This window comes from Nyctibius grandis, chromosome 16, assembly GCF_013368605.1.
Source record: "Nyctibius grandis isolate bNycGra1 chromosome 16, bNycGra1.pri, whole genome shotgun sequence".
Classification (NCBI taxonomy): Eukaryota; Metazoa; Chordata; class Aves; order Nyctibiiformes; family Nyctibiidae; genus Nyctibius; species Nyctibius grandis.
In genome coordinates, this window is record NC_090673.1 from 6978727 (window position 1) to 7004609 (window position 25883).

Genomic DNA, 25883 nt, shown 5'->3' on the forward strand with positions numbered 1-25883 from the left:
AAATGGGTGGCTCGCTTTATTTATTGAAACTACGAAGGCTAAAAACAAGACAAGAAAGACAGAGTTTTATGGTACCAATCCAAAAGGAGCTGCTGGGGATACAAGACCAGCTCTGAATGGAGTTGGCTCAGTGCATCCTCTGTCTGCCACCCTCTTACCCAGACTGGCTCACAGACTGTCCCACACAGCTCGCAAACCTACACACAAGATGCTGTTGGCTTCTGATCTTGGAACAAAACATCCCAAAGTCTCAGCAATGCCATTTCATGCTGCACAGCAGACAGTTATCCTCTCCAGGATGGTCCCCAAATCTCTCTCCAAAGAGCAGTGCAATGTCTATTAGCTTGTTTGGCAAAGGCATCCTGTGACAAATGGTTACATGGGTACCAATGTGTTTTAGAAACACAGGACAATGAATAAAAACAAAGTGAAATAAAAATGGGCTTCTGCTTAACAGGATTGCCTGGCTGCCAGAATGAGAAGCTGTGTCTCCTCTGAAAGCCTGGCAATCTGTCACTGACACCTCACACTCCAGCAGACAGCTTGTTTCTAGTTTAGTTGGCTGCCATAAAAGAAGCCAAGCTGGAAGTCAGATTTCCATCCTTAACCAGCAGCCTGGAACCAGGGATTTTAACTTATACAGAAAAATAACTGCTGGTGCCAGACTTTGTAGCTCTAAGATTAGAAACAGTCAGCCTTTGGCAAACAGATCCCCTTATGACCAGCAAAATTAGGCCATGAGGTCCCAAACTAGGGTCCTATTAAGGTACTGGTGGAGGGTATGAGACCACTCTGTCCTTCCCATCTTGTCAAATGAAAAAGGATTCCCAGGACAGAAATGCTGATGCGTCAGGTAGGACAGGCCATCTCCCACCAGAAAAAGGGGAAGAAGCCCCCAGCTGAAAGCCAGAGCTCAGCAGACAGAGGAAGAAGTGGACCAGTAACAAGGCCATTTCTGTCACCAGGCTCGTAGACACAATGATACTAAATCTGACTGTCGGTAACAAGAAGCAGACAGAGGAATCAGACCTGTGAGCTAATACTGGAAGTTGTAGAGAACATACCTCTGAGAGTTCACATTTGGATATGTCAAGAATGTCATCAGCACCAGCTTCTTTTGCCTGGAGAGAGAAGATATGCAGCCAGAGAATTAGACCATGCAGAAATACACGACCTCTTGATGCATATTGACTGAACTACTCAAGTGGCCCCTTCCTAGAAAATGCAATTCCAGTTCTCTGCCGCAGCTACATAATTCAATGACGATGCTAGAAGCAGAGGGTGTGCTGCTACAACTGCAGCAAGCAAAAGCAACCGGGAAACCAAACTGCAGAGAAAACCTTTTGGTGCAAGACATGAATTTCTGCATGAAGAACCAAAGCACATCCTAATTCCGCAATTTGAACGGAAAGGATATGGAAAGGAAATGATGGGTTCTCAAGCACCAGAGAGGCACTTCCTAGGAACAACAGCACTGCCATCCTAGCCTGGAAGGAGCCCGCTGTGTCACTGGCGTTTCTCACCCAGCAGACCAACCTTCTGAGCCGTACACAGAAACCAAAATAACCCACTATTGCCTTTTTGCTTCCAAAAGAGCTGTGCTGTGTAAGAAGGAGCAAGGACTTGCTGCTTCTGTACAAAAGTGGTTTTCCATGTTCCAGTCAACTACATCCAATGCAGCTGTTGACAGCAACGAAACTGCACAAAGCTCACCGTGAGCAGCACCGCATCTCTGGAATTATTTTCTTAAGTAAAAGGCACTGCACGAGGTAACAAAACCTGCTTGTGTTAGTGCCTCTGCCAAGTCTTCAGAATTGGATATCCTGACCCTAAACTAAGCACGTGCAATACAGAACTAATCCTGGAACGGACAGATTAAGCTCGCCCTCCCCAGCCACGCAGGAGCTGAACAGAAACGCTCCAAATGAATAAATTCAGTAAAACTAGTTTCATTATTGGTACATAACAAAGCCTTCCTTTTCAAAATACCTTACAGACATCCAACAGGCATAATTTTGTCACTTCTAAAATGCAGGTGCCTCTGGGGTAGAGCACAGCAGATCCCCTATGCCAGCACCGGTCCACAGCTTCTATGGCAGAATAGGTGAAATAATACAAAAGAAGGTTGTATTCAGAAAGCCAACTTCAAATCTGCGGCTGCTGTGAGGCAGGTAGTTCTGCCAGCGTTGCTGGCATGACTGCAACCTGCTGAGGATCTACCCCAGAGGATCCTGGCTAAATCCTAGTCCAGGAAAACAAACAGCAACATCTAACACATTAATCCTCTGAGTGATAGAAAGAAAAGAAATAATAATAAGAAGCAAAAAAGGGGCACAAGGAAAGCCAGGTATGATGGGAAAGGGGATGTCACAGGTTCCTTGGCAGGAAAAGCAAACTGGGAGATCTGTAAGAGTGAAGGGGCATGAAGGAGAAAGGAGCAATGGGGTCCCAGATGCAGGCTGGCAGGAGGTGGGGTGGGGGACACTATGTGGAACCACAGCAGCAGAGAGGGATGGAAATGGCACAAAGGGGATCTGTGGGAGGGCAAAGGGAGACGGGGAAAGCAGGAATTCTCTGATGTACATTAGGAAGATGACCTGCTGTCTTGGTGAGATCAGTAACACGATTACTGGTAATGCAGTGGACGTACCAAGTCACCTGGCATCCAGGACTAGGCACAGAGAACAGAAAAGACCTCGGCATTGCTTACCAGGCACATTTGGTATTCAAGGCGCTTCCGAGCATCATCACTGGGTTTCTTCTTACGGCAGAAGAGTGGCATCTTTAGTTTTGACTATAGCTCTGTCTCAGTGGCACAAATGATCAGCGTAAATTAAAGGCAGAGGGCTGCTGGAGTATGTGTTTGCTGGGGAGCCTGGACTACAGATCTGTGCCCTAATAAGTGAGGAAAAAAAAAAAAGAAAAAAGAAAAAAATCACTGTCTTGCCGATTGTCTTTGTTTAAGCCCTTCTCTGGCTTGATCAACCAGGCAGACTCCAGCACACCTCCACAGCGGAAGTGTTAACGCGAGCCACAAAAGCACTGCTGTGTCTCTGAGACAGGTTGATTGTCTTGGTCATCCCTGTGCAAGATAAATGAAATCAAGCTGGAACATGTACAGAGAAAGGCTATTGAGTGATCAGGAAAATGCAGGGTCCACTCTAGGGGAGGAACTAAAAAAGCTGCAACTGTTTCAAGAGATCAAGCACCAGGGACAGAAACCGAAGTATTTAAACTCAAAGTCAATTCTGGCACAATAATAAGCAACTGTAAAATGTTCTAGAATAAAGCTAGGCTAGAACTGTGAAAAACTCCTAATCCTGAAAGCAACACAGCTGCCTTCCCCTTCCAGGGCAGGTGAGAATAAACAAGACCCCAATGCAGTTCAAAATACAGGTAACTGTTTGCAAGGGACTTGATGACCACTGAGTACAGAAGAGTCTCCTCTGGCACGTCACACAGCCCGTCCCAGCCGCTTCCCAGGACGCCACGGGGACCCCAGACAGGCACCGGAATCGGGATGCCCAAGCTACACTTTGCTTCTCAGCTTCAGAGGTTGTCTCAAGTTAACAAAACTCTCAATTCGTTTGATTTCTAGGCAGCAGCAGAGTCGCCCAGGAATACTTTCCCCATTTTAGTCACACAGTGAGGTGAAAAGATTCTGCTAAAACACCTAATAGCTTAAAGTCAGATTTTTGATAAGCTTATCAAGCCATATCAATTTCCAATAGTCTAATAACTGCCTGCAAAGCTAAAAGAACCTAACTTCAGAAAAACCCTGACTGCAAACCAGAGCCGATCGCTGCTGCCCCAGCCACATGCCAGGGTGAGCTATCTGCCCTCCCAGGCACTTAGGAGTGTCTCCCAGGCTGCGTGACTCCAGGTCAGACTGCCGTACTCCATCCTGGGCTTACAGGGCAGCCAGATCCAACCCCAAAATGGTTGTTCTGGGTCACTACAGGACTGAGACCTGGGGAATGTTCTTCTGATAATTCAAGTGGACTGTACGCAGACACCAGCTGACTCAAGAGTAGAGGGAAGAGAAGTTGAACCAGAAAGAGGAAAGAGTGGATCACAGTTAAGATGCCTGATGAAACCAGGACCACAGGTGGGTGATGGGGTTGCAGAAACCGGAGTCAATTCTCAAGAGGACTCTGAACCAGCAGGGGAGAAAAAGAGAGTGTTGGCAGATTTTGTGGGAAGGGCAGAAAGCTAAGGCTGGACAAGAAATGGGGAGACCAGCTGGGAATTAGATGGGTACCAGTTGGGATGCTGGGAGAAGAGGGATGGGGATAAGCAATAAAATCATGGAGGAAAAGGGGTTCGTCTGCTGCTGCATGAGAGCAGGGGCCAAAAACTGGTAATGCAGAAAGAGTCCAAGTTGGGGCTGCTGGTGAACAAGGGCTCACAAGGGGAGAGGATGCAGGCGGGACTGAATCTGGCTTGGTGATAAGACTGGGACAAGATGAGAGAAGAGCACAAGTGCAACAGTGAGCCCAGAATGGGGAGACTTGAACCGGCTGGGCCAGAAGCCTCAGGGTACACGAGGAAGCTAAGGAGCCATGATCAGCACTGCAGGGCACAGAGGGTGGGCACGGGCAGGAGCTACAGCTGCCCAAAGTCCAAATCAAGAGACATGCTATGAAGCCTGCACTGGAAGTTTCACTTTGCAATGACTTTTTTAAACATTGTTTTAATAAGCAATTTAAAAAACAATACAAAAGAGTCAGTACTTCACCAGTTCACCAGTACATTCACCAGTAAGTGGCACAGCTATACAATGCAGTTAATTTAGTGCTCAGTGAAGCTCCTGTGTTGTACATAAAAAAAGATGGTTCTCTGCCAGCTCAATGTCTACAGATTGGTCTCAAACGATCCCGAAGAGCACAGAGCCACAGGACACAGTCAGAGCTGTTCCTCGCGCATGGAGATCCCCGCCAAAAACTAAACAGAGCTTTAGGTAGACAAATCCTTAGCCTGAAAGCAAAATATAACTTCAGTCGAAACGCATCCAAGCAACTACCCTTCATTTCACTCCAGAAAGAAGGAGGTAAAGATGTCCCCTGTTTTGCTGTACTGCTGTCACACCACTCTGCTGGAACAAGCTGAGTCACAGCAGAAGGTGGCTACAAACTTGTTCTGGGCACTAGAATCAAACTCTTAACAGTTTCACGGCTCTTTCCCTGCCATCTCACTTTGCCGTCTTTTTAACAAATGCCCCTCAGGCTCACCTGCACCCAGGAGGGGAGGTAAGAGCAAAAATTCAGAAGATTAACCGAGAAAGGAAGTTTGTTGTCAGGAGCTACTGTTTGGAAATGCAGGAAAGAGATCAAGATCCATAAGCAAGTGTAACATATCACAGACAGAAACAAAAGAAGGAAATTTAAAGAGAAACCAGAAGGATGAGGGTGCCTGCGGCAAGGTATCGGTAACTGCTGAACATGTTCAGCTCTTTGCTGAGGACTTACACGTTCACTTGTCATGTCTTACCTTTCTCTATTACAGCTGGATACCTTTTATTACCCATGTGGATAATGGAAAAGCATGAAAATTTCACCCAAGAAAATACATAAAGACGTGAAGGCTGAAGGACAGACAGGTGAACAGGGAGAGAATTGTATCAGGAGTCAAAAGATGAAGAATCAGAGACTTGTTAAGTGGACTGAACAGCCTTTAAATGTCAAAACTTGCCTTAGTGAAAAGACATGTCAAATCTGCAGCAGCAAAGCTGTTCCTCTCTGTGTGACACTGGCTTTGCGTGCTCTGCTGACCACCTTCAATTTTAAGTGAGACTAGCACTCAGCAGTCAATAACGAGAAGAGCCTTTGGCATGCGACCATATTTTATACGATGTAATTTTTATTTATTAAGTTATTGAAAGAACTATCTGTGCGTGCCTGAGAGAGCACCCACCCTGCAGCGAGGGATCATCCATGAACTGCAAATCCTGCATCCCTAGGGATGCCGGTGGCTGGTCTTTGCAGGCACCGGCTCTGCCTGCCTACGCAGCAGTAACACACACACAGGGCAAGAAAGGGCAGGGGAATGTCCACCCTGTTTACAGTCTGCAGCTGTCTGGATGTTAAGAGTAAAATAAAACCAAAACCCTAATTTTACAAACAAATGTAATGACAATGAAACAGCAACATGGCTATATAAAAAGACCCCAATCAAATCCCAGCTTTAAAAACATTCTGCACATCACAAATACAGCACGGCACTGTAACAGACAAGATGGGGGTCTGGAAGGAAGAGAGATTTTATTTTCTGTGGGAAAACATGCTCAGGAACAGAGCAATGAAGCAGTGAGCCAGCATCTGGACCTGAGCAGGGCTCCTGCAGAGATGCTGCCTAGTCATGAAGGACAGAGCTGTCACCAGACATCTCTCAGGCAGCAGTTCTTGCTCACTGAGAGGATGCTTATCGAGCCACTATCAGTGTTAGCAGCACGCCCTGGAACCAGACTGAGGAAGGATGCAGAAGGCAAACTGCAGCTTTGTAACTTACTCTCCCACAGCACGTTTGCTCTTTGTGCTGGAGAGCTGTCATGAGAGTGGTACCACACCCTGTAATAACCAGGCTCTGCTCGATCCCGCCAAGGTCCTCCCCTGGCAACGCCTAAAACAAATCTCTCTTCTTCTCCAGCTGCAGCTCTGCCTCTCAGTCCTTTCCCTTATCGTCACTATTCTGTTCTTCTTTTTAGCGACTCCCTGCAGTGTCCCCCTCCCCGGTTCCACACGGCTTCCAAAGGCTATCTCTCTCGGTCCTCCTCTTCTTTACTCTTTTATCAGCCACAATGGAGCCGTTCTGTGCCCGAAGGCCCGAGCGCTGCCAGCACCGACCCCGACACCTGAGGAAAGCAGCAACAATGAGCAAGGGCAGCGTCTCCTCCCGCAACAGACACACCCGCCGCTTCGGGCACCGCTTGCTCCCAAAGCCCCGGTCGCCTCTGCGGAGGCAGCACAAGCGCCCGCACGGTGCCCTGTGCCTCCCCGCTCCCCTCCGAGGAGCCCGGCCGCAGCCTGAGGGATCTCACGCCCACACAGAGCCTCGCACCCTCGGGACGGGCTGAAGCCGCAGCCGATCCGCCGCGAAACCCGGCCCCGCCAGGCCCCGCGTCTCCGCGCTGAGGCTAGAAGAGCCCCGCACACGCTGCCGAGGCCCCGGAGGGCCGATCCCCCCCCTCCGGCCCGGCCCCGCTCACCGCTCCCCGCCGCCATGATGCGACACCTCCCACCCGCCCGCGGCAGGGGTCACGTGACCTCCCGCCCACGGGGACCACCGAGAAAAGCCGCCAGACCGCCTCGCTCCAACCATAGAGTTCTCCCCAGCGCCCCCAGGCGGGGAGGCCGCCCGCCCCGCCCACTGCCCACACCAGCCACGCACGGCGGCGGAGGCGGGGCCCGCGCGCGACCCCCCCCCTTCTCGCGAGAACTCGGCGGGTATATCCGGTGCCCGCGCGGCCTGCAGAGCCTTTCCGCCGCCGCGCCAGGCCGCAGGCTATCGTATCCGACGACATCCGCGCTCCCCCGCCGCCGCCATGCCGCCCAAGTTCGACCCCAACGAGATCAAAGTCGGTACGTGCCGAGGGCGGCGGGAGGAGGGCGGGGGGAAGCGGCTGGGACCGGGCTGTGAGGGCGGGCCGGGCCCGGTCGGGCGGAGCGGGGCTGACTGGCGTTGCTGTGCCTGCAGTGTACCTGCGCTGCACCGGCGGGGAGGTCGGCGCCACCTCCGCTCTGGCCCCCAAGATCGGCCCCCTCGGTCTGGTACGTACCGCGGCACCGGGCGGGACGGGGCCATGGGCGGCTCGTGGGGCGGCGGGAGGCCTCATGGCGCTGAGGCGGAGGGAGGCGGCGCTTCTCCCGCTCCAGGAGCGCGGTCGCTTGGGCGAGGGACGGGGCAGGGAGGTGGGAGTGGAGGCGTGAGGCGGTGCGCGGGGTGCAGCATGTCCCGGTGGGTGCCCGCTGGTGGGCGGCGGCAGTGGCGGGCGGCTGCCCCCGCACCACCGTTCGGCCAGGGAGAAAATGAGGGGGTTTTGCGATATTATAATGCAGGGAAGGGAACGGTGGTGAGTGTGGGATACAGTGTTGTACGGGGATGTGCTGCTGTCATCCTGGTGCTGTTTTTTGTGACTATAACATGTCTTGTCTTCTTAGTCCCCCAAGAAGGTTGGTGATGACATTGCCAAGGCCACGGGTGACTGGAAGGGGCTGAGGATCACGGTGAAACTCACCATCCAGAACAGGCAAGCTCAGGTACCGAACGCCAGAAGGGATGGCTTAGTGGTGCAAGCGTCGAGCACAAACGAGCTCTTGCTTGCTCGAACCACAAGCTGGAATCCCGGCAGGGTCGACTCAGCCCTTCATCCTTCCGAGGTGGATAAAATGAGTTCCACACAGTGAGCTGTGTGGGGGTCTTCTGGGAAAGACCTTAAAACACTTGCGTGAGCCTTCTGAGAGCCTCTGGCTCCAATCCAGCGCGGAGGGAGCGTGTGTGCAGCCGTGGGCTTGCCAGGCTGAAGGTTCCCAGCCTGTGAGTGATGGGAACAGATCTGCTCACATGCAGAAGTTGATCTTTTATCCTGTTGCAGATAAATTATTCCTTCTACAGAACATCTGACCAGGAAAAAACTATTTAAAGCGATACAGAAATCACCAAAAACTCTTTCCTTAGTCCTGTAGCCACCTGCCACTATACCTGACCTGAATTCCGTGGCTGGTATATTCCAGTGGTGAGCTGAGAGGAAGCCCCAGCCCAGGAAGCAGTCCTCTTCTGGTGGTGGGGAGGCCTGTGCCGAAAGGCTGGGAACAAGTTTCTGAATCGCAAAACAAGCCTCATGTACTAACAAACTCACTGAAACGTGGTGCTCTGGCATGGAACTGCTTGGTTGAGTATCTTCAATAGCTACCTAATTGTGCTTGGAGGGGGGGAACAATTAATCTCTTTTCATTTAGATAGAGGTTGTTCCTTCTGCCTCTGCTCTGATTATCAAAGCTCTCAAGGAGCCTCCTCGTGACAGGAAGAAGCAGAAAAACAGTAAGTTTTCAGCTGGCTTCAGTTCTGAATGTGATTGGGTGCTAAGAGGGGAATAGGTAGGGTACCTGCCTCCAAATTATTCAGTGTAAACTGGCAAACAAGTGCCATGGGGCTGTATCCTGGGCAGCCGGCATTTCTTAAGGGTCAGACAGCAGTTTGTAGGCCAGCAGAGTCCAGAGTCTTGGAAGATGGGGTAGAACAGCCACCTGCTGCTGTACCTGTCTTGTGCAGACTAGTGCAGTGTAGAGGTGAACTGACAGAAAATACCAGCTTAGGAACCAGAGTTCTGGTGGGAAACTGTGCTGAAGTCTGGGAAGGGGTGGGCTGATGGCAGCCCCACTGTAGTTGTAAACTCTTTGTTTGCAGTCTGAGTGCTGGGAATGGTGCTTCTCTAACGAAGCACGGGGAACTGGAAGCACCTGTGTTGACATGAATTCACTGGTGCTATTGCTTTCCCTCCCAGTTAAGCACAGTGGCAGCGTCAGCTTCGATGAGATCGTGAACATTGCGCGGCAGATGCGCCACAGATCCCTGGCTCGAGAGCTCTCGGGTAAGTGCTGGTGTTGCAGAGTCCTCCCTCTGCTTGCTCTGAGCTCCTGAGCCAGGTTCTGGTCTGGTTCCTGGGAGGGCCCCGTAGCTGTGGTGTGGTGGTGGAGCTCCTCAAGTGGCTTGGCCAGGAAGAGCATTGCGGTGCTGTGAGCAGCCAGCCTCATGCCTTCTGGTGAGGGTGGTACGGGGTGGTGAAAGGAACGTGGGGCACTTTCTGGTGTGTTCACTGGAAACCAGTACACTAGACCTGGCTTAAGTGGTTTGCTGTCCTCTGGTGAGCCCTGTGGGTACAGCCTGCAAACCCCAGAGGGGAGGGATGGACAGCTGAGGGGTGAGGAATTGAGTTCCATGTTCTTCAGTTTTTCCTGTGGTAAAGCACTGACAAGCTGTATCTTCCCTCTGCAGGGACGATCAAGGAGATTCTTGGGACAGCCCAGTCTGTGGGCTGCAGCATCGATGGCAGGCACCCACATGATATCATCGATGACATCAATAATGGTGCAATCGAGTGCCCAGCTGTAAGTATCCATCTCTGACTGCAGCTGCTGTGTTAGACTTTACTAAAAGACTCTACTAATGGGCTGTGTTTGCTTCTTTCAACAGAGCTAAGACTGCAGAAAAGAAGTTGCCATGTGAAGGCTCCTTAAGTTTTTTGTAGCACCTTAAATACTTAATAAAAGACCCAGTTGTCTGCAAACAGCATTGCTGGCTTAGTTTGTCCTCATCCCACACTGCAGGAGTAGTGAGTTTTGGCTGGGGACCACCTGCCCTCTGCATCAATCAAGGTGATGGTTCTTACACAAACTTCAAAGCTATGGGCAGGGACACCTTCCACCAGACCAGGTTGCTCCAAGCCCCATCCAACCTGGCCTTGAACACTGCCAGGGAGGGGGCAGCCACAGCTGCTCTGGGCAGCCTTGGCCAGTGTCTCACCACCCTCACCGCAAAGAATTTCTTCCTAATATCTCATCTAAATCTCCCATCTTTCAGTTTAAAACTATTTCTCCTCGTCCTGTCACTCCACACTCTTGTAAAAAGTTCCTCTCCAGCTTTCCTGTAGCCCCTTCAGGTACTGGAAGGTGCTAGAAGGTCTCCCCAGAGCCTTCTCTTCTCCAGGCTGAACAGCCCCAGCTCTTTCAGCCTGTCCCCATAGCAGAGGTGCTCCAGCCCTCTGAGCATCTGCGTGGCCTCCTCTGGACTCCCTCGGGTTCCTCCGTGTCCCTGCAGAAGTGCCCTCCCGGCCCCTTTTGCCCTGTTAGGTTTCCCCTCCGAGCCGTTTCCCAGATCAGCGCCAGTGTCCGACAGCCCGAGCGGCTGCGCGCTGCCGCCGGAGGAGGAGGCGGAGGGCCCGGGGCTGCGAGGCCCCGAACGTCCCACCGGACCCGCCTGCCGCGGTCCGCCCGGGGACCCCTTCAAGCGGCCCCTTTAAGCCCTGCCCGCCCCGCTCGCGCTCGCTGCTGTTGGCGGCACAAAGCTTCCCGCGAACGTGACGTCACCGCCCGCGCCTCCCTCTCCCGCCCGGAGCCCGCGCCCGCGCGCGCGGCCCCCCGCCCTCTCCTTCCCCACGTGACCCAGCGCCGCGCCGCTCGCCGATTGGACGACCCGGCGGCGTAGTAGGAGCGACGCGCCGTCGGCGCGGGCCGCCATTGGCCGAGCGGCGACGGGTGGGAGGTGGTGCGGCGCCCCGCCCCCCTCCCCTCGGGTGTGCGCGAGGCGGCGGCGCGTGGCAGCGGCGGCTCCCGCCGGCGGGCTCTGAGGGGCGAGCGCGGGTGGCGGCGGCGGCGGCCCCGGCCCGGCCCGGCCCGGCCCCGCCATGACCGACTTCAAGCTTGGGATCGTGCGGCTCGGCCGGGTGGCCGGCAAGGTGAGCGCGCCGCGGCCTGAGGGGGCGCGGCCGGGCGCTGCGGGCCGGGCTCGGCCGCGCCGGGCGGAGCGGGGCCGGGGTTCGGGGTCCGGCCGGGCGCGGTGCTGAGGGGCCGCGCTGCCGCCGTGCCGGGGGCGGGGGATGCGGGCAGTGCGGCCGGTGCCGCCGGAAGGGGACGGGAGGGGAGGGGACGGGAGGGCCGGGCCGGGCCAGGCGGCCGCGCTGACGGCGGGGCGGGCGCGGTGTGTTTCAGACCAAGTACACGCTGATCGACGAGCAGGACATCCCGCTGGTGGAGAGCTACTCCTTCGAGGTGAGCCCCTTCCTCCCCCGCCGTGACCCCCCCATCCCGCCCGGGTCCCCCCGGTGCCGCTTCTCGCCGGCCCCGTCCCGCCTGTGCCGCCCGCGCTGCTCCGCCTGAGCCGCTTTATTCTCATTTCTCTCCCCGCCGTACCGCATCCCCCGCGGGGACCCCACGGACCGCCCCCCCCCTTCCTCCCGCCGCCTTCCGCGGGCACCGGGGCCCCTTTGCCGCCGGCTCCTGGCCCAGCGGTGCCGGGAGGGCTTTGCGGTGGGACCGGCCTGCGGAGTTCCTGCGGGGGGGGGTCATCGCCATCTGTTGCTGAAGGGTTTTTTTTCCCCTTGCTGTGTGACACGCTTAAATAAAACCGCTTGTGGAAGCGCTCTGCCGCGCAACGCTCCTGCTTTGGGGGGAAAAAAAAGTTTTAAATCATTAAAATACCCGTGTGAATGCTTTCTAGCAGGAGAAGTTCTGGTTTTTCCTTTTATACGAGCATTAATTTAAAACAAATCAATTTTTTATATAGTTTTTTGTTTTCAGCTTTCTGTTTGTATGCTTTTTGAGAACTGATAATTTGTCTTCCCTCATTTGGTTTGGGAAACTTCACAAATTTTCGCTCTGCACTCTGTCTTGGATGAGACAAACTTCTTTTATTGTAATTTACTCTGGGACCAGAAAAAATATTTTCTCTTAACATCTGCTGAAAGAGGGTAAGTGGATTCTACCAAGGCTTTGAAAGGGAAAGAATTCTTTTTTACAAAATCTTATAAAACACAGGCTTTTTTGGAGGGGGAACCGTTTTTTGCTCAGTGCCTGTAGCGCAGCGGGTACTTCAGAGCCACTCGTAGGAGTTTCAAGTGCTGTGGCAATGCTGCTACCAGAAAACACCACGTTTACCCATTCCTGCTCTGTGGTTGCTCGCTGTAAGTGTGTGCTGTCACTGAGAGGGGTAATACACTGGGAGTAGCCTAAATTTGCCTAGTCCTTAGTGCAGTTTGTGAGCATTAGCACCAAGACAAAGCGTGGAGCGGAGAAAAGAGGGCAGGACCACTCCTTTCCACTAGCAACCCCTAATTAGATTGGTGTAAAGCAACACTGAAAACAAAGCCTTGGTGGCTTGCTGATGGCTGTACAGAAAATCTGCGCCAGAGCGGAGAATGGATCCTGGCCCTACAGGCTCACAACTGGATTGCTGCTGTTCTTTGTCCAAGTGGGAGCCCTGCTGTGCACAGCCTCCTTTCTTCCCCTTCCCATCTTCATAAACGACAATAGCGGCGCTGGTTGGTTCCCCTTGGAGGTTTGAAACAACTCAAATTCCATTAAGGTCAAGTGACCTCTAGGAAACAAGTGTTAAATGTTGGATCCTTCCCGTATCCTAGTGGAGCGTGTGCTCTGCTACTCAGTGTTGGATGTTCTCACAGCCTTTCCGTTTTCTCTAGGCCCGGATGGAGGTAGATGCTGATGGAAATGGTGCTAAAATATTTGCTTACGCGTTTGACAAGAATCGTGGAAGGGGATCTGGCCGTCTCCTGCATGAGCTGCTTTGGTAGGTATCGTAAGGAAAGCTTAAGTACTTGAAGGGTTCACTAAGGTGGAGTTTGCTGCCACCAACTTGTATGGTGTTTATTTCTCTGCCTGTAGTATTTTAAGTCTTCTCAGGAGGCTTGCAGCTACGCTCAGTTGGAAACCCAGCACGGGGGGTGCCCATAGATCTTATTATGGTTTGGTTTTGCACTGAGCTTTCAAACAACTGAGCCTCTGTAAAAACATTACTCCCAGGGAAAACAGTGATAGGTGAGTATTATCCTAGTAGAGACTGTTTAAATGTGAGAAATGCCACTGAAACTTCATTTGGGAGTTGGGGACTGGCTCCATTTAGTAGGGGAAGACTAACCTTTTGAGTTGTCAGGTTTTTTTTTTGTCCCATGATAATCAGGTACGACTTATTGGCACCAGTGAGAACTGGCAGAGCACTGGAGAGAGAGAGAGAATCTCTGATAACTTAAACCTTTGAATTTTTTTGTTTTGCCTTCTGGAAAGCTGCCTCAAGTGGTGCTGATGGTGCTTCATATCAGCTGCTACGTCTTATCTTCCGTATTGTAGGAATCCTTGCTTGATGGCCTTCGTAGCTGCCAGTTTAGCTTCAGAGGCCAACTTAGTTGTGAGAGATGAGTTCATCCGGTGAGCTAATGCATTGCTCTTTCTGGATATGTTCATGGGTTTGTAGAAAAGATAGGGTGTGCTAAAGAGAACTGTTATTTCTCTTAAAAGCCTTTTTTGAGAAATTAAGCATATTTTCTATTCAGTTCCATAAATTACACTTCGTAGTCACAGTGCCCAAGATACAGCTGTGCTTTCTTTATTGTTCCAGGTTACTTTTTCTTCCCCAATCTAGTCTCTCTACAAGAGGAGAGAGACAGGAAGAATATCAGGGACTATTATTATTATTTACAATCTGCTCATTAAATATGGATTTTCCCCTGCATCTGTTAATGTTTAATCTTCTTGCACAGGTAACTTTGGTGAAGATTATGAAGTAGGCTACAGTATGTGGAGCAAATCACTGTCAGCTACTGCTAGCTGTGAACCTCATACAGTAATAACTGTCGTCTGCAAGTAGCACTAAACAGCACCTTAAAATTATTCCAGCTGACTGTTGAAGGCTGTGTAGATGATGACAGTCCAGCTGTTTGCTTATTACACAGCCCAGTCATTGCCTCTTCTGTTTTTTTTACTTAAATTAGGAAATAATTCTAATGTACTCGGGTAATTCAGCTTGTGCTACGCTAGCCTGCACTGGTGTTAAAAAATCTGAGATTATCTGTGTAATAGGGAGTTTTGAAAGCCACAGAGGCAGAATGTAAACTGTCAGACCAGCGAAGCTGCAGTTCTGAAATTGCAAAGTCAAATTCTTCAACTAGAAAATACGAAGTATTTCAGCTGTTCCTGTAAATTCAGTTTGACCCCTTTGAGGGTGTACATTTTGCTGTGATCTTTAATTACAAGCTAACACAGTGCAGGTTAGTGTACCTTTGTGACTGAGTCTCCTGATGTTTTTAGAAAGCCTTTTGGCTACAGGTGCTGTGTAGCTACTGCCTCTCCTAAACAGAATAGGCACATGGTTGTTTTACTTACCTGCACTGGGGACTGCTTTGAGAACAGAACAGAAATGTATTTTAGTGGCAAGTCCTTCTCTTTGCAAGAAGGAGTCGTGCTGAAGGTTTTGGAACCTTTGACAGACAGGAGAGGTGGGCAGTACCAGTCATTATGCTTTCCGGTGCCAGCCTTGCTTCTTGGGTAAATTAAAAGCAAAGAACTTGAATTACTGCAGGTGTAGGAGTGTAATTTAACTGCTCTCCCCCAAACATACCCCAAAAAAGCTCACTCTGAAAAAACTAACCTAATTGTGTGCTTCTGGTTGAAGATGAAGTGAGTAGGCATGTGTTGGATGCTAGTGCAAGTAAAGCAGACTTTTAAATTTTTAAATTTTTTTTTTGAATTTAGTTAAGCAGGTATCTTTGTTCACATAGTGAGGCCCTCAGAATAGGACACTGGTAGCTACCGAAGCTGCAGCAGTGACACGGACCTTGTCCCACTCTTCCCCCAAAGCCCTGCTGCTGACCTGCACAGTGGAAACTGTGGTACTAAATGGACACCACTAGCTGAAAAATGCCCGCATGTGCTGCAAATATTCTTTCAGGATGGACTTCCTGCAGCCTTTCGTGTGCTTGCTGTGTTTTCAGGATGAACTGTTAGCTCCTCCAAAGCAGGATTTGGAGGTCTCTGGCTAGGGACCTGCAGAATAAGTCTGTCATCTTCTCGCCCTGTTCCCTGTATAGAAACCCCAGCTTGCTGTATTTTGGCTGGGTGTAGTGATGTTCCCTGGGGAACAGCAGCATCAGGAGATTAGTCATAAGTATCACTAAGTCTGTGTTCAGAAAGACATCTAAGACCTGATTTCTTTTTTTTTTTTGGAGCACTTACCATCATACTGCCTATAACCTACTCAGTTATGTCTCCTGTTGACTTGAATTGCTGTTGTCTGTCCTTGGCGCTTTTATTATGGGCCTCGCTTCTCGAGTTAGCTGCTGAGATACAAAAAGAACAGTTTCCAGTTAATTCTCTGAAAAGTTTGGGTTTAAGTGTTTTGCCTGGCATCTTGCAGGAACTCAGGTGTGCTGGGGGAGGTGGAAGCTACGGCTCTGCAGGAGAGTTGGCTGCGTTACTGAGGCTGTTTCTTCTCTGTCCCCTCCTGCAAGAAGGCAGGTTCTTCCATGAGCCTGTCCTTCACTGTGCATTTCTGATTAACTTCTAGTCCATTTGCACACTTTCGAAGTGTAGGGCTGGGGAGAGCAGTAGTACATACTCATGCATTCAAAAGGTTGCTTGGTTATGTATGGAGAAAAGGGACCGTCCTGAGTTTGCTGGTGCTAATTCTGGCATCTTAGTCAAGGGGTGTGGTGGTAACACTCTTACTGGTCATCAGCAAGACCCAGTTTCCACATTTACTTTGTCACTTGAGGTAATAGAAAAACTGACAGCAGTGTAGGCGGATGTGGGTTTGTACAAAGTGAGGAGAGTGGGCTCACTTGTGAATTTTATCGGTATTTGCTTACGGGGGGTTGTGGGTGCAGACCTGGACTTTGTAAGAGCAGTGGTAGGCATGTGCCCCACTGCTGTGGCTTCCTGGTGTCATGAACAATCTCTCGTAATCCTTTCTCTTTCCCCAGCTCCAGCCTTTCTTAAACTCTCATTATCTAATCCATTTCAAATATATTTCTTAACTTGGTCTTAGACTCCCCTCCTCCCTTTCCCCCCCACCCCTCACAGTTTGCTCTTGCTCTGAACTTCTGTCTCCTCCTCCCAGATTCCTCGTTCATATCTATCCCATCTCTCTTGTTGGCACTTTATCCTAGTCTCAGTCTAAGAACCTTAACTCCTTCCCTGTCTGTGTGATGCTCACCTTCATCTGTTTGGGTCCGTGTACCTACTGGGTTCCCACTTGTAGCCCTTGGGATTCCAGATTTCCTTTGCCAGACCCTCCATTAGCCTTTGACAACTCAAAAGTAGCTTTTCCTCCTTTAGGGCATCTCAGCAGACTCCTTTCAGTAGTTTGTTTGCTTTGGTGTGTTTTGGTTTGTTTTGTTTTCCTAAAAGAAGGATTTTATTCCTTTTACCTTCAAAAGGGAGAGCTTTTCCCTGCCCTGTGGAGGCCCCAAAGGCTCCCTAGCAGGAGGTTCCACGCTCTGTTCTCGTGCAGGGCTGCTGTTACGGGAAGAATTGCTTTGCCCTTGAGCTGGAGCACAGGCTGTGTGTGGGTGCTGCGTGTAGCCTCTCCAAGGGAATTTTACTCATTAAATTCTAGGAAGTTTGGGGGCATATGTGAATTGCAAGTGTTTTTCTTTCTCCCGAGGTATGTAATTTAACCATATCTGGATGGATTTTGACAAAGAAAACAAAAGACTATGTATTTCACTGTCAGTCACATTGAAATGAATTTCCCTGTTCTGCTGGATAATGCTAGAGCTTTGTGAAGGATTTAAAAAGTGGGAATTTTTTAACTTGGGCAAATAGTATCTCTTCAAAATTGGATGAGCCATTTGAACTGAAATGTTCAGTAAACACTGGGCTGGAAGCAGCATCCAAACTAGATTTGGGTGAAGTTGTAAGTAGCTGTTGGAATGGTCTCCTAGAAGGAAATACTGGGTAACCCTCAGACAGCACTGCCAGTTTTACATTGTCCTTCTTGATGACTGCCAGTATGTTCTCTCTGTGCTGTGAAGTTAATCATGGCATAGCAAACAGACTGAGACACAACTTCTGTCCCAGCCTTACATTTCAGGTAGGATGGGGATTCCTGCCAGAAGTGATACAGAAACTCAGCCAGGCATAAGGGTGCTTGACAGTGAACTTGATACTTTGTGAAATAGAGAGAGATGAAAAGAAGGTGGAATGGGAAATGAAAACTGTTAGAAGGCAATGGGGAAGAATTGCAGTAGGACTTGATGTGCAGCCATGCTCCTTGCTAACAGCCCTGCTTTGGTTTTGAGCAAGTTTCGGTAGATGTCTCTTGGTCAGTTGTGGAGTCATCACAGGCTTTCTATGTATTACGCACAATTAGAGTCTAACAACCATTTGCATACTTGAAACCTCTGTCCTGTAGCTTGTTAAGAGACGTTTCTTCATAAATAACAAGCTCTGTGACTTCACACCAATGCCAAACTTTCATAAATGTGTCTGATAGAATTTCCTATTAAAATAATAAAACAGTATTGGCACCTTTCAAGTCTGCTCTGTGCAACGCAATTACATAGGTGCTCTTGCAGTAACTGGAGTAGTAGTCTCTGGAACTTTCTTTACAATATGCTTACAATTAAAAATACCATGATTGTCCTTTGATTCAACTCATTTATAGTGGAAATAACATCTTGGAACAAGTCTATTTCTTCTGGGAGTTGATATATCTGAAGTAGCCACTGTAGTCTGTTGGCAACCCAAGTTTTACTGTGGCTGTTTCAGTGACACCAGACAGCAGGCAAGGATGCAGCACACCTTCTGGAATTAGTCTGATTCTTTGCTTTTTAACTATGGAGTCTTGTTCATCACTGACCTTCAAGTTGTTTTTGTCTCCTCCAGGGAGAGACACCGGGGAGGGATTGCTCCTGGATTTCAGGTGGTACATCTCAATTCAGTGACAGTGGACAACCGCCTAGACAATCTGCGCCTGGTTCCTTGGGGTTGGAAACCCAAAGCTGAAGAAATCTCTAGTAAACAAAGGTACGTCAATATTTGGCAGGGGATTGCCATCAAAAAGCTTGAAAATAGCTTAAATTGTTGTGTCTCCTTCCTTTAGTGATTTTTGTCTTGGCAGAGACTTTTTTTTTGACCTTGGACTGCTTACACAATCCTATACACCTTAAGCTTCCTCACCTGGGGAAGAGAGTTAATGCTCACTGTTCATGCTAGCTGTGAAGGGACCATCTAACCCCATGGCAGTATTATGTGGAAGTCCTGCTGTGCCAGATGTTGTCACCGCTGTGAAACAGCCTGCATTCCCTTCCACTTGGGTGGTGGCATCTGGGCACGCTGAATTCAGTCTGCAGATTTTACTGGCTTGTGGCACTTGTCCTCAGGCACCAAAATTCTAACACAACCTGTAGAAGCTGACAGCTGGAAAATACTTACAGTTGTAATCCTGTATTGGGGTTGAAAACAAAATGAGTGCCTGGGATCAGCTTCTATCACCTTTCACTTAGGAGGCTGTGGGAGCTTCCTACATGCTGTGTTGCACTAATGTTGCTTAAAGCACATCAAACTCTTAATGTCAGGATGGATTTGTTTAATTTATGATGTAATACAAGTGTGTTTGTTTTTGGTGGGAGACCCATAGACTTAACATCACGCTAGACACTTTTCTGCAGCACCCATAAGATGGGGATGTTCAGAGCTTATTAAACTGATTTTGAGGAGACGTAGTGGATGGCAGTGATGCTATCCTAGCATGTTTCTGGGAGCTCAAGAACAAGACACAGACTTCAAGCCATTTACACAGAAATAATTTTGCTTGATGTGTTTCTTGATAGATAATTTTTAACTTTTTTTACATTTAGGCTAAAATAACCCTAAAAAGACGCTATATTTGAGGAGTACATGTAGGCCTGAGGCTTAACAGGCTAAATATGTTAACCATACCTACTTTACTAATGAATTGGGAATCAATTTCCTGCTATGCTTATTATGAATTTATGGACCAAACTTTTACTTTTTTTTTTTTTTTCAGGGAGCAAAGTCTGTATTGGCTGGCAATCCAACAGCTTCCTACAGATCCTATAGAAGAGCAGTTTCCTGTACTGAATGTAACACGCTATTACAACGCTAACGGGGATGTTGTGGAGGAGGAAGAGAACTCATGCACATATTATGAATGTCACTACCCCCCATGCACAATGATTGAAAAACAGGTGTGTTCAAAAGAGTTGAAAGTAAGCGTGTAATGGCTCAGGTACCACGTGTGTCCAGGGGTTTGTTCCTTACAATGTAAAGCTTTACGTGTGCCATTCAGTTGCTAAAAGCAATAATTCTTTTTAAGTCAGGTTTTCTTTGGCATGAATCCTCAGACCCTATGATAATTTTCAGTTTGAGAGAATGTAGTTTTGAAGTGGGACAGTAAATGACCTAGTGGTTCACTGGGAGGAGTGTGATTTCTGCAAAGTGTACGAAAAGGCAGGTGGAAGAGTTTCCCTAGGGACCCAGAGCTGGAATGAGCAAGCAGCTGTATAAGACAGGAGAAAGCACTGTAAGAGGTTTTGGGCAGTAGTGGAATCAAAAAAATAACGTGCTTGACCTTTCATGAGAAGAGGGTGGATTTGAGCAGCTTTTATTCAGGGGAGAAAAGGGAGAAAAGCTAGTTCTAGTTCTTTGCTGTAGGTAGATGAAAAGAAGCCACATAAGTAGTCAGAAAATGAGATGTCCAAGGGCTGTGCCTCTTTGTCAGACAGTTGTCCTTAACTGTGAATAAGAAGGGCTTTTCTTGTGATAACAAGTGTTGAGTAGGCTAAAATCATTGTGTTCCACTTTTTTATTTGGGGAAGGGAACATTTGCAAAAGTGGTCTTAAATGCCCTCTATTTGAACAAGAGTGAGCTTTACCTTTTCTTTGGGCCTGCATACAAAAGCTTCCTGGATAACTAAGTTTGGTGGTGGCTGAGCTTGTGCAGCCCTCCTAATGATTTCTGAATTTTAAGATGTTTGTAGTTGAAAACAGAACTTAAGTTGGCAAAACAGTAGCATTATGAGAACAAATGTGAAGCGCTCCCGTATTTTGTAAAGCCCATTCTGCGAGAGCAACTGCAAAGTGAAACAAATGCAATCACTTCAAAACCTCTCTGACCCTCCTGGCGGGATGTTTATCCTTATGATAGGTGCGAAAGACCTGATCTAAACCTACTTGGGAAGTGATGCAGGGGTGCTCCCTGGCACTGAGCAGGCTCACTAACGCTGTCTTGTGTTCTTCCTAGTTACGTGAATTCAACATTTGTGGCCGATGCCAGGTAGCGAGGTACTGTGGGTCACAGTGCCAGCAAAAAGACTGGCCTGCTCACAAGAAACACTGTCGGGAGAAGAAACGGACCTTCCAGCAAGAGCTCGGACCAGAACGATGACCGGGTGGCAGAGGCCTCTTAGCAGCAGGATTCCTTCTCAAAGGCATTGGACTCTTGCTTTTGCACAGTAATGACAGACTGCTTATTGAAGCCAGAGGCACTGAAGAAGAAAAAAACCCTGTGATGCTTGAGCAGAATGGCTGACTGGACTAAGCCAGCTCTGACTGGTGCTGTGGAAAGGGATTGGGTCTACCCTTCCAGTATTATATTCTCAAGCAAAAAGACTACTGTGGAGGCTCCAGGCAGGAAGCTTCTCATTATTTATATGTTAATACGTTTGTAAACTCATGTACAGTTTTTGTTAGAAATTCTTGATAGGACTCATTAACTGTAATGTTCAGATGAGAACACGTTGTTGGCCTAAACGTTTTAAAAAAAAAAAAAAAAAAAAGTTGTGTAGCAAAAGCTTTTCCTCCCATGTGGCTAGAAGTATCTGTGGCTGTGCCAAGGCCAGGAGGCAGGCTCCGACATCGGCAGTTATTGCGGAGAACTCTGCATGGAAGTTATATTTAAAAAAAAAAAAAAAAAAAAGGCAAACAAAGTAAAGGTTGGAATGAATTAATGTCTGCTCTCTAGCTTTCTCCCGTTCCCTTCCAGCTGCTGTCAGAGCACAGTCACGCTTGGACGTTGGAAATACCCGCTCAGTAGGAACCAGCACACCAGAAATGGGAGCGGAGTGTAGGGGACCATCTGGGATCTGTGCGTACAGGCAAGCTAGAACATGTCGCTGCCTTCAGAGAAGGGCTGCTGGAGATCGTGCTTTAAGCAACCAGTATTTTTAGAAAGCTCAATTAGCTTTATTGTTATGAAATCTTTGTATATAAAGTAGTTGTAGGGAAGCTCAGGTAGTCACCTGTGTGTGGATGTGGTTGCCCTTGTGGCTTCCCCATGAGCATAGCAAATACTGTAGTGATGTGCAGATACGTTTAAATGATCTAATATTTGATAATTTGAGTTATTTATTCATTTTTTAAAGAGATGCCATCAATCCAAGAATCATTTTTTGATTTTTTTTTTATGTAGTAATGAGTAAAACAATATGGGAGGAGGATTTGACTTGCAGAGTACACGCCTGTTTTTCTTTTCAGACGTTGTCATGTATATCTGAAAGTTTTTTCTTTTTCATTTTTGCCTTAGAAATGTAAGGAATATCAGCTGAGTTTCCTGAAGAGCTAAATGGATAATTTAGTGCCAGGAGTTAGTCTTACTTCACAGTAGAAGAATGTGAGCTGCTGAACGCTTAATTCAGAGCCTTTCTTGGAGTGCTTAGTGAAATAGGTATTTAATTTTTTTTTGTGAAAGCCATTAAGAATTTAATTTTTCAATCAGGATTCACTTTGTCACTTCATGTTGCAGTGTTGGTCTTGCTTGTATTCAGTTTGTTAGAAAAATTGAACTGCTGTGGACTTCCAATATTATATTGTGTTTCTAATATCTGCAAAGGAAGTTCTTAATTATTAGTATTTGGGTGGGTTTTTGTACTTTGGCTTTAAGCTTCTTGGGAAATAACAAAGAACTGAAGGCTCCCACTGGAAGTTCACTGGGTAGGCACACTGTCAAGTTGCAACTCTTAGTTCATGGTTATACTGTAACTTTTCTGTTTAGGCAGACTAAAATGCCCTTAAGTATGAAGTCAAGCAGGACATAATGAAATTTTTGTTTAATGGGTGATACTTTTTTTAAGGAAACATTCAATTATTTGCTTTAAATGAACTGTACAGTTTTTGATGAATGTAAAATGGGACATAAGGAATATTTTTTTTTTGAGGCAATCCATTGGAAAGAGCAGAAGTATTGAGTCTTTTTTTCTTTTCTTGCCTTTTTAAAAGGCTGCTATTTGTCACACCAATTTTTCATTGTATTCCCATATATTTCCCATTGTATTCCCAGTAATCATGTTTAGCAAACTGAAGTGCAGTCTTAAGAGCATTTAAACACTTCTGCAGCACTGAGCAGGGAAAATGGTCATGGTTAGTCCTAATGTCGGTAATGTTGCTGCAAGGAGAAATGAGGACAAAGATAGACTGCAGGAAGCCCTGATGGGGCAAATGGGTAGATTCCTCTTGAGCAGCAGGTGAAGGGAGCGAAGGAAGGGTGAGACTTGAGCTAAAGAGTCTGCAAAACTAGGATGGTGGGTGCTTAGGGCAATCCTGATCCCAGTGAATGTGGGAGGGAAGGGGGTGGGAGGAAGGTGAAGCAGGTGAGGAGGGAAGATGCCCACTAGGTTAGGGGTCTGTTAGACCATCAACCAAATGAAAAATAACAAGTTGCCTGGACATCCTGAAAGGGCTTGGTGAAATGACACAAGTTCTGATTTCAGTGTGTAACCTCTGACTCCAGACTGTCCTTGTGCCAGAGGAGGGAAGTGGCTACAGGGATTTAGACTCTTAGAAAGGTCCCAGGGACTGCAGTAAGCATGTCACTGCCTGCAGAACAGTTTTTCCTGATGGGTGTGGGAAGTTGTGTGGTCAACGATTCTGGCAGAAGATCTTTGTAACTTACAGAGATCTTCCCTGTTTGTAAGGTGTGTCTGAAAGGAACCAGTTACACTTGAACATGGCACTTCCCCTTCATATAGTCTATATGGTTTTCAGAGGCTGAAGCTCTTGTAAAGGACCTCCTTTCCCCTCTTAAAGAAACCGGGCTGACATGGATATCCTCGTATGGGCAAGTATTTAAAAAGCACAGGGTTAGAGTACGTGGTCATTTATCTTGGAGCAGGCCTGGGCAGTACTGGTAAATGAGCTGACTTCTCAAGGACTTACCCTGATGGAGTTACTCTCCATTGAAGATGTTTCCTGCAGGGGAAGAAAATGCCTGCATCTGTATCTTTTATTCCTTGATTCTCTGAAGCATGGAGTACTCTTTGTACACACCTCTGATTTACTTGTGGACCAAAACAAGGCTTAATGAGTCAGGTTCCCTAGATAGGAGCATCCGTTTGGAAGAGGAGCTCCAGAGGACTTCTGGGGAGACGCGTGGTCACACTTGCTGGGCTGTGAAGAGTATGGAGAGAGAGAGAGAATGAGAGCAGTGGGTTAGAATCAGGGTATGTCTGGAGACAGTTTTAAGACAGCACATTGGGGCCAGGAGCAAATGTTTGCTGCCCATCAGAACAGAACTGGGAGAGGACAAATGGAGGTTGATGTGATTGAACAGCAGAGTGTGGGATGCTCATAGAGTAAGAAGAAATCCTTAATAAACTGAGCTTGTGTCCAAGTGTAGAAGATGGAAAGAATAAGATTTGGCAGGTGAAATGTGGAAAAAAAAGCAAGCAAATAAATACCCCACCAAGCCCCAAAAAAATGCAGAGGAAAATGGAATATGAAGAACACTGAAGTCATAAAATTTGCACAAATTTTGAAAAAATCAGGAGCAGGGAGACTGCCAGAGTCAGGCAACTTGATGCAGAGTAAAGGGAAGGTCTGACCTGAAGTTAAAATCCCAGCGGAAAAAAAAACCCCAAGTGAATTATTTGCATGTGTTCACTGTGAAGGAGCTGGGGGAATTCATACAGGAGTACCTCTGTATGGAGAGCTCAGCAGAGAATCTGTTTAAAACTGAAGTGGTTTTAGGAGAGATTAAAGTTCAGATGAAATGAGTGGTAACAAGCTGCCAGCACCAGACTGCCTGCGGGCTCTAAGGGAGCTCAAGGATGAATAAGCTGAGCTGCCAGCCGGAGTGGTAACCTCTCTCTTGGTACCCTGGGCAAATGTGACAACAGCTTCTGAAATGAGTTTCAGGACAAAGGTGGCAAACAACAATCAGGTGAATGCAGGACTTGCACTTAGCAAATTCATAGATGCTATAATGCAGCATCAATGGGTAAATATTGGGGAGGAGTCAGTGCAGGTTTTGTACAGGGAAGTTGTGCTTCAAAACTCCATTGGAATTGTTTTAATGGCATCAATAAGCAGGGGATAAAGGGGATTTGGTTGGTATGGTCTGCTTGAACTTCCAAAATGCGCTTGAGCGTGACTTTGCTCAAGGCACTTAAGGAAAAAAAAGCTGCTATGGGAAAGGGAATGTCATCATGTGGACAAACAACTATTTAAAAGACAGGAAAGGAAGAGTTAAAGGGAGGGTTTTTTTGGTGGAGGGAAGTCAACGGTTGGATGCCCAATATATTAAAAAATAATTGGGAAAAAGTAATGAATCAGGAAGGTGACAACATCTACTGAGGAGGTTATTCAGTGTAATAATAATATAATAAAGGCTGAGTAAAGAATTGCAGAAGGATCTTACGAGACAGGCTGGTAGATGAAATTCAGTGTCAATAAATGTAGTGTTGCTTATGGGAAAACCTCAAAAGACAAGCCCTTAGCTGCCTATTTTCTCTCAGCAATGAGACCTTTAGGTTGTGAAACACAGTCCTGGAGAAATTTCTGCTTGGGTAACAGCAGCAAACCAGGCTCAAGGAAAGGATGGGGAGCAGAGACCAGCACCGCGGCATAAGTTGGCTGCGTGTTGCATCCTGAGCGTGCGGTTCTCACCCTCCCTCTCGGGAAGGCCTGCGAGGAAAGGGGAAAGGCCCAGGGCAGGGAACAGGGTCCTTCCATGGTCTGTGAGGGCACAGCTCTATCAGTGACCTCCCGTCTCTGGGAGAGAGATGAGTGATGGGGATAGGAGGAAGGTCTGTAAGAGCGGCACAGGGAGGAGGCCAAGGGAATACTGCTGCTGATTTTCTCTCTAATGAGCAGCTGCTGGGTTAAACCGAGCAGCAGCCCTTCACCTAACAGCGGCGGAGCTGCAGACACCTCTCCGCGGGATGCGGTGGGTGCGTGTGGGAAGAGCTTGGACCAGTTCATGGAAAAACCCCTCATCCGAGGGCGCTAAGGACGAAGCTCAGCGCGTCCCCGAGCTGCTTGTGTCACCGGGCCCCGCTTCCCGGCCGGGCTGCGCGGGGGCAGCTGCTCCCCCGGTGCCCCCGACGAGCCGAGCCGCGCCCGGCCCGCCCCGCCCCGCCCCGCCGG

General features: G+C 48.4%; 3 protein-coding genes and 1 non-coding gene across 6 annotated transcripts in view; 3 read left to right on the forward strand and 1 right to left on the reverse strand.

The window, feature by feature from the left end:
• The window catches only part of LRSAM1 (leucine rich repeat and sterile alpha motif containing 1), a 30253-nt gene extending 22409 nt beyond the window's left edge, over positions 1–7844 (reverse strand). The window contains exons 1-4 of one of the 3 annotated variants that reach the window (XM_068414088.1): positions 7205–7268; positions 5914–6850; positions 2711–2895; positions 1065–1121 (exon numbers count right to left, since the gene is read on the reverse strand). In XM_068414088.1, coding sequence (XP_068270189.1) covers positions 1065–1121; positions 2711–2782 — 129 coding nt within the window. In that variant the 5' untranslated portion in view covers positions 2783–2895; positions 5914–6850; positions 7205–7268. Of the gene's footprint in view, positions 1–1064; positions 1122–2710; positions 2896–5913; positions 6851–7204; positions 7269–7774 lie in introns of those variants that run through there. The other 2 variants (XM_068414090.1, XM_068414089.1) reach the window with 2 other exon arrangements.
• Positions 7437–10282, forward strand: RPL12 (ribosomal protein L12). Its single transcript, XM_068414091.1, has 7 exons — positions 7437–7577; positions 7693–7766; positions 8157–8255; positions 8955–9036; positions 9500–9586; positions 9991–10103; positions 10189–10282. Exons 1-7 carry the CDS (start codon positions 7541–7543, stop codon positions 10192–10194), a joined length of 498 nt encoding a protein of 165 aa, XP_068270192.1. The 5' UTR covers positions 7437–7540; the 3' UTR covers positions 10195–10282.
• Positions 8685–8813, forward strand: LOC137671032 (small nucleolar RNA SNORA65). Its single transcript, XR_011049383.1, has one exon. It is a non-coding gene; the product is annotated as a small nucleolar RNA SNORA65 (small nucleolar RNA).
• A 1071-nt stretch (positions 10283–11353) lies between the features above and the next one.
• Positions 11354–22310, forward strand: ZMYND19 (zinc finger MYND-type containing 19). Its single transcript, XM_068414031.1, has 6 exons — positions 11354–11449; positions 11703–11762; positions 13190–13296; positions 18387–18527; positions 19531–19711; positions 20767–22310. Exons 1-6 carry the CDS (start codon positions 11399–11401, stop codon positions 20908–20910), a joined length of 684 nt encoding a protein of 227 aa, XP_068270132.1. The 5' UTR covers positions 11354–11398; the 3' UTR covers positions 20911–22310.
• The last annotated feature ends 3573 nt before the right edge of the window (positions 22311–25883 follow it).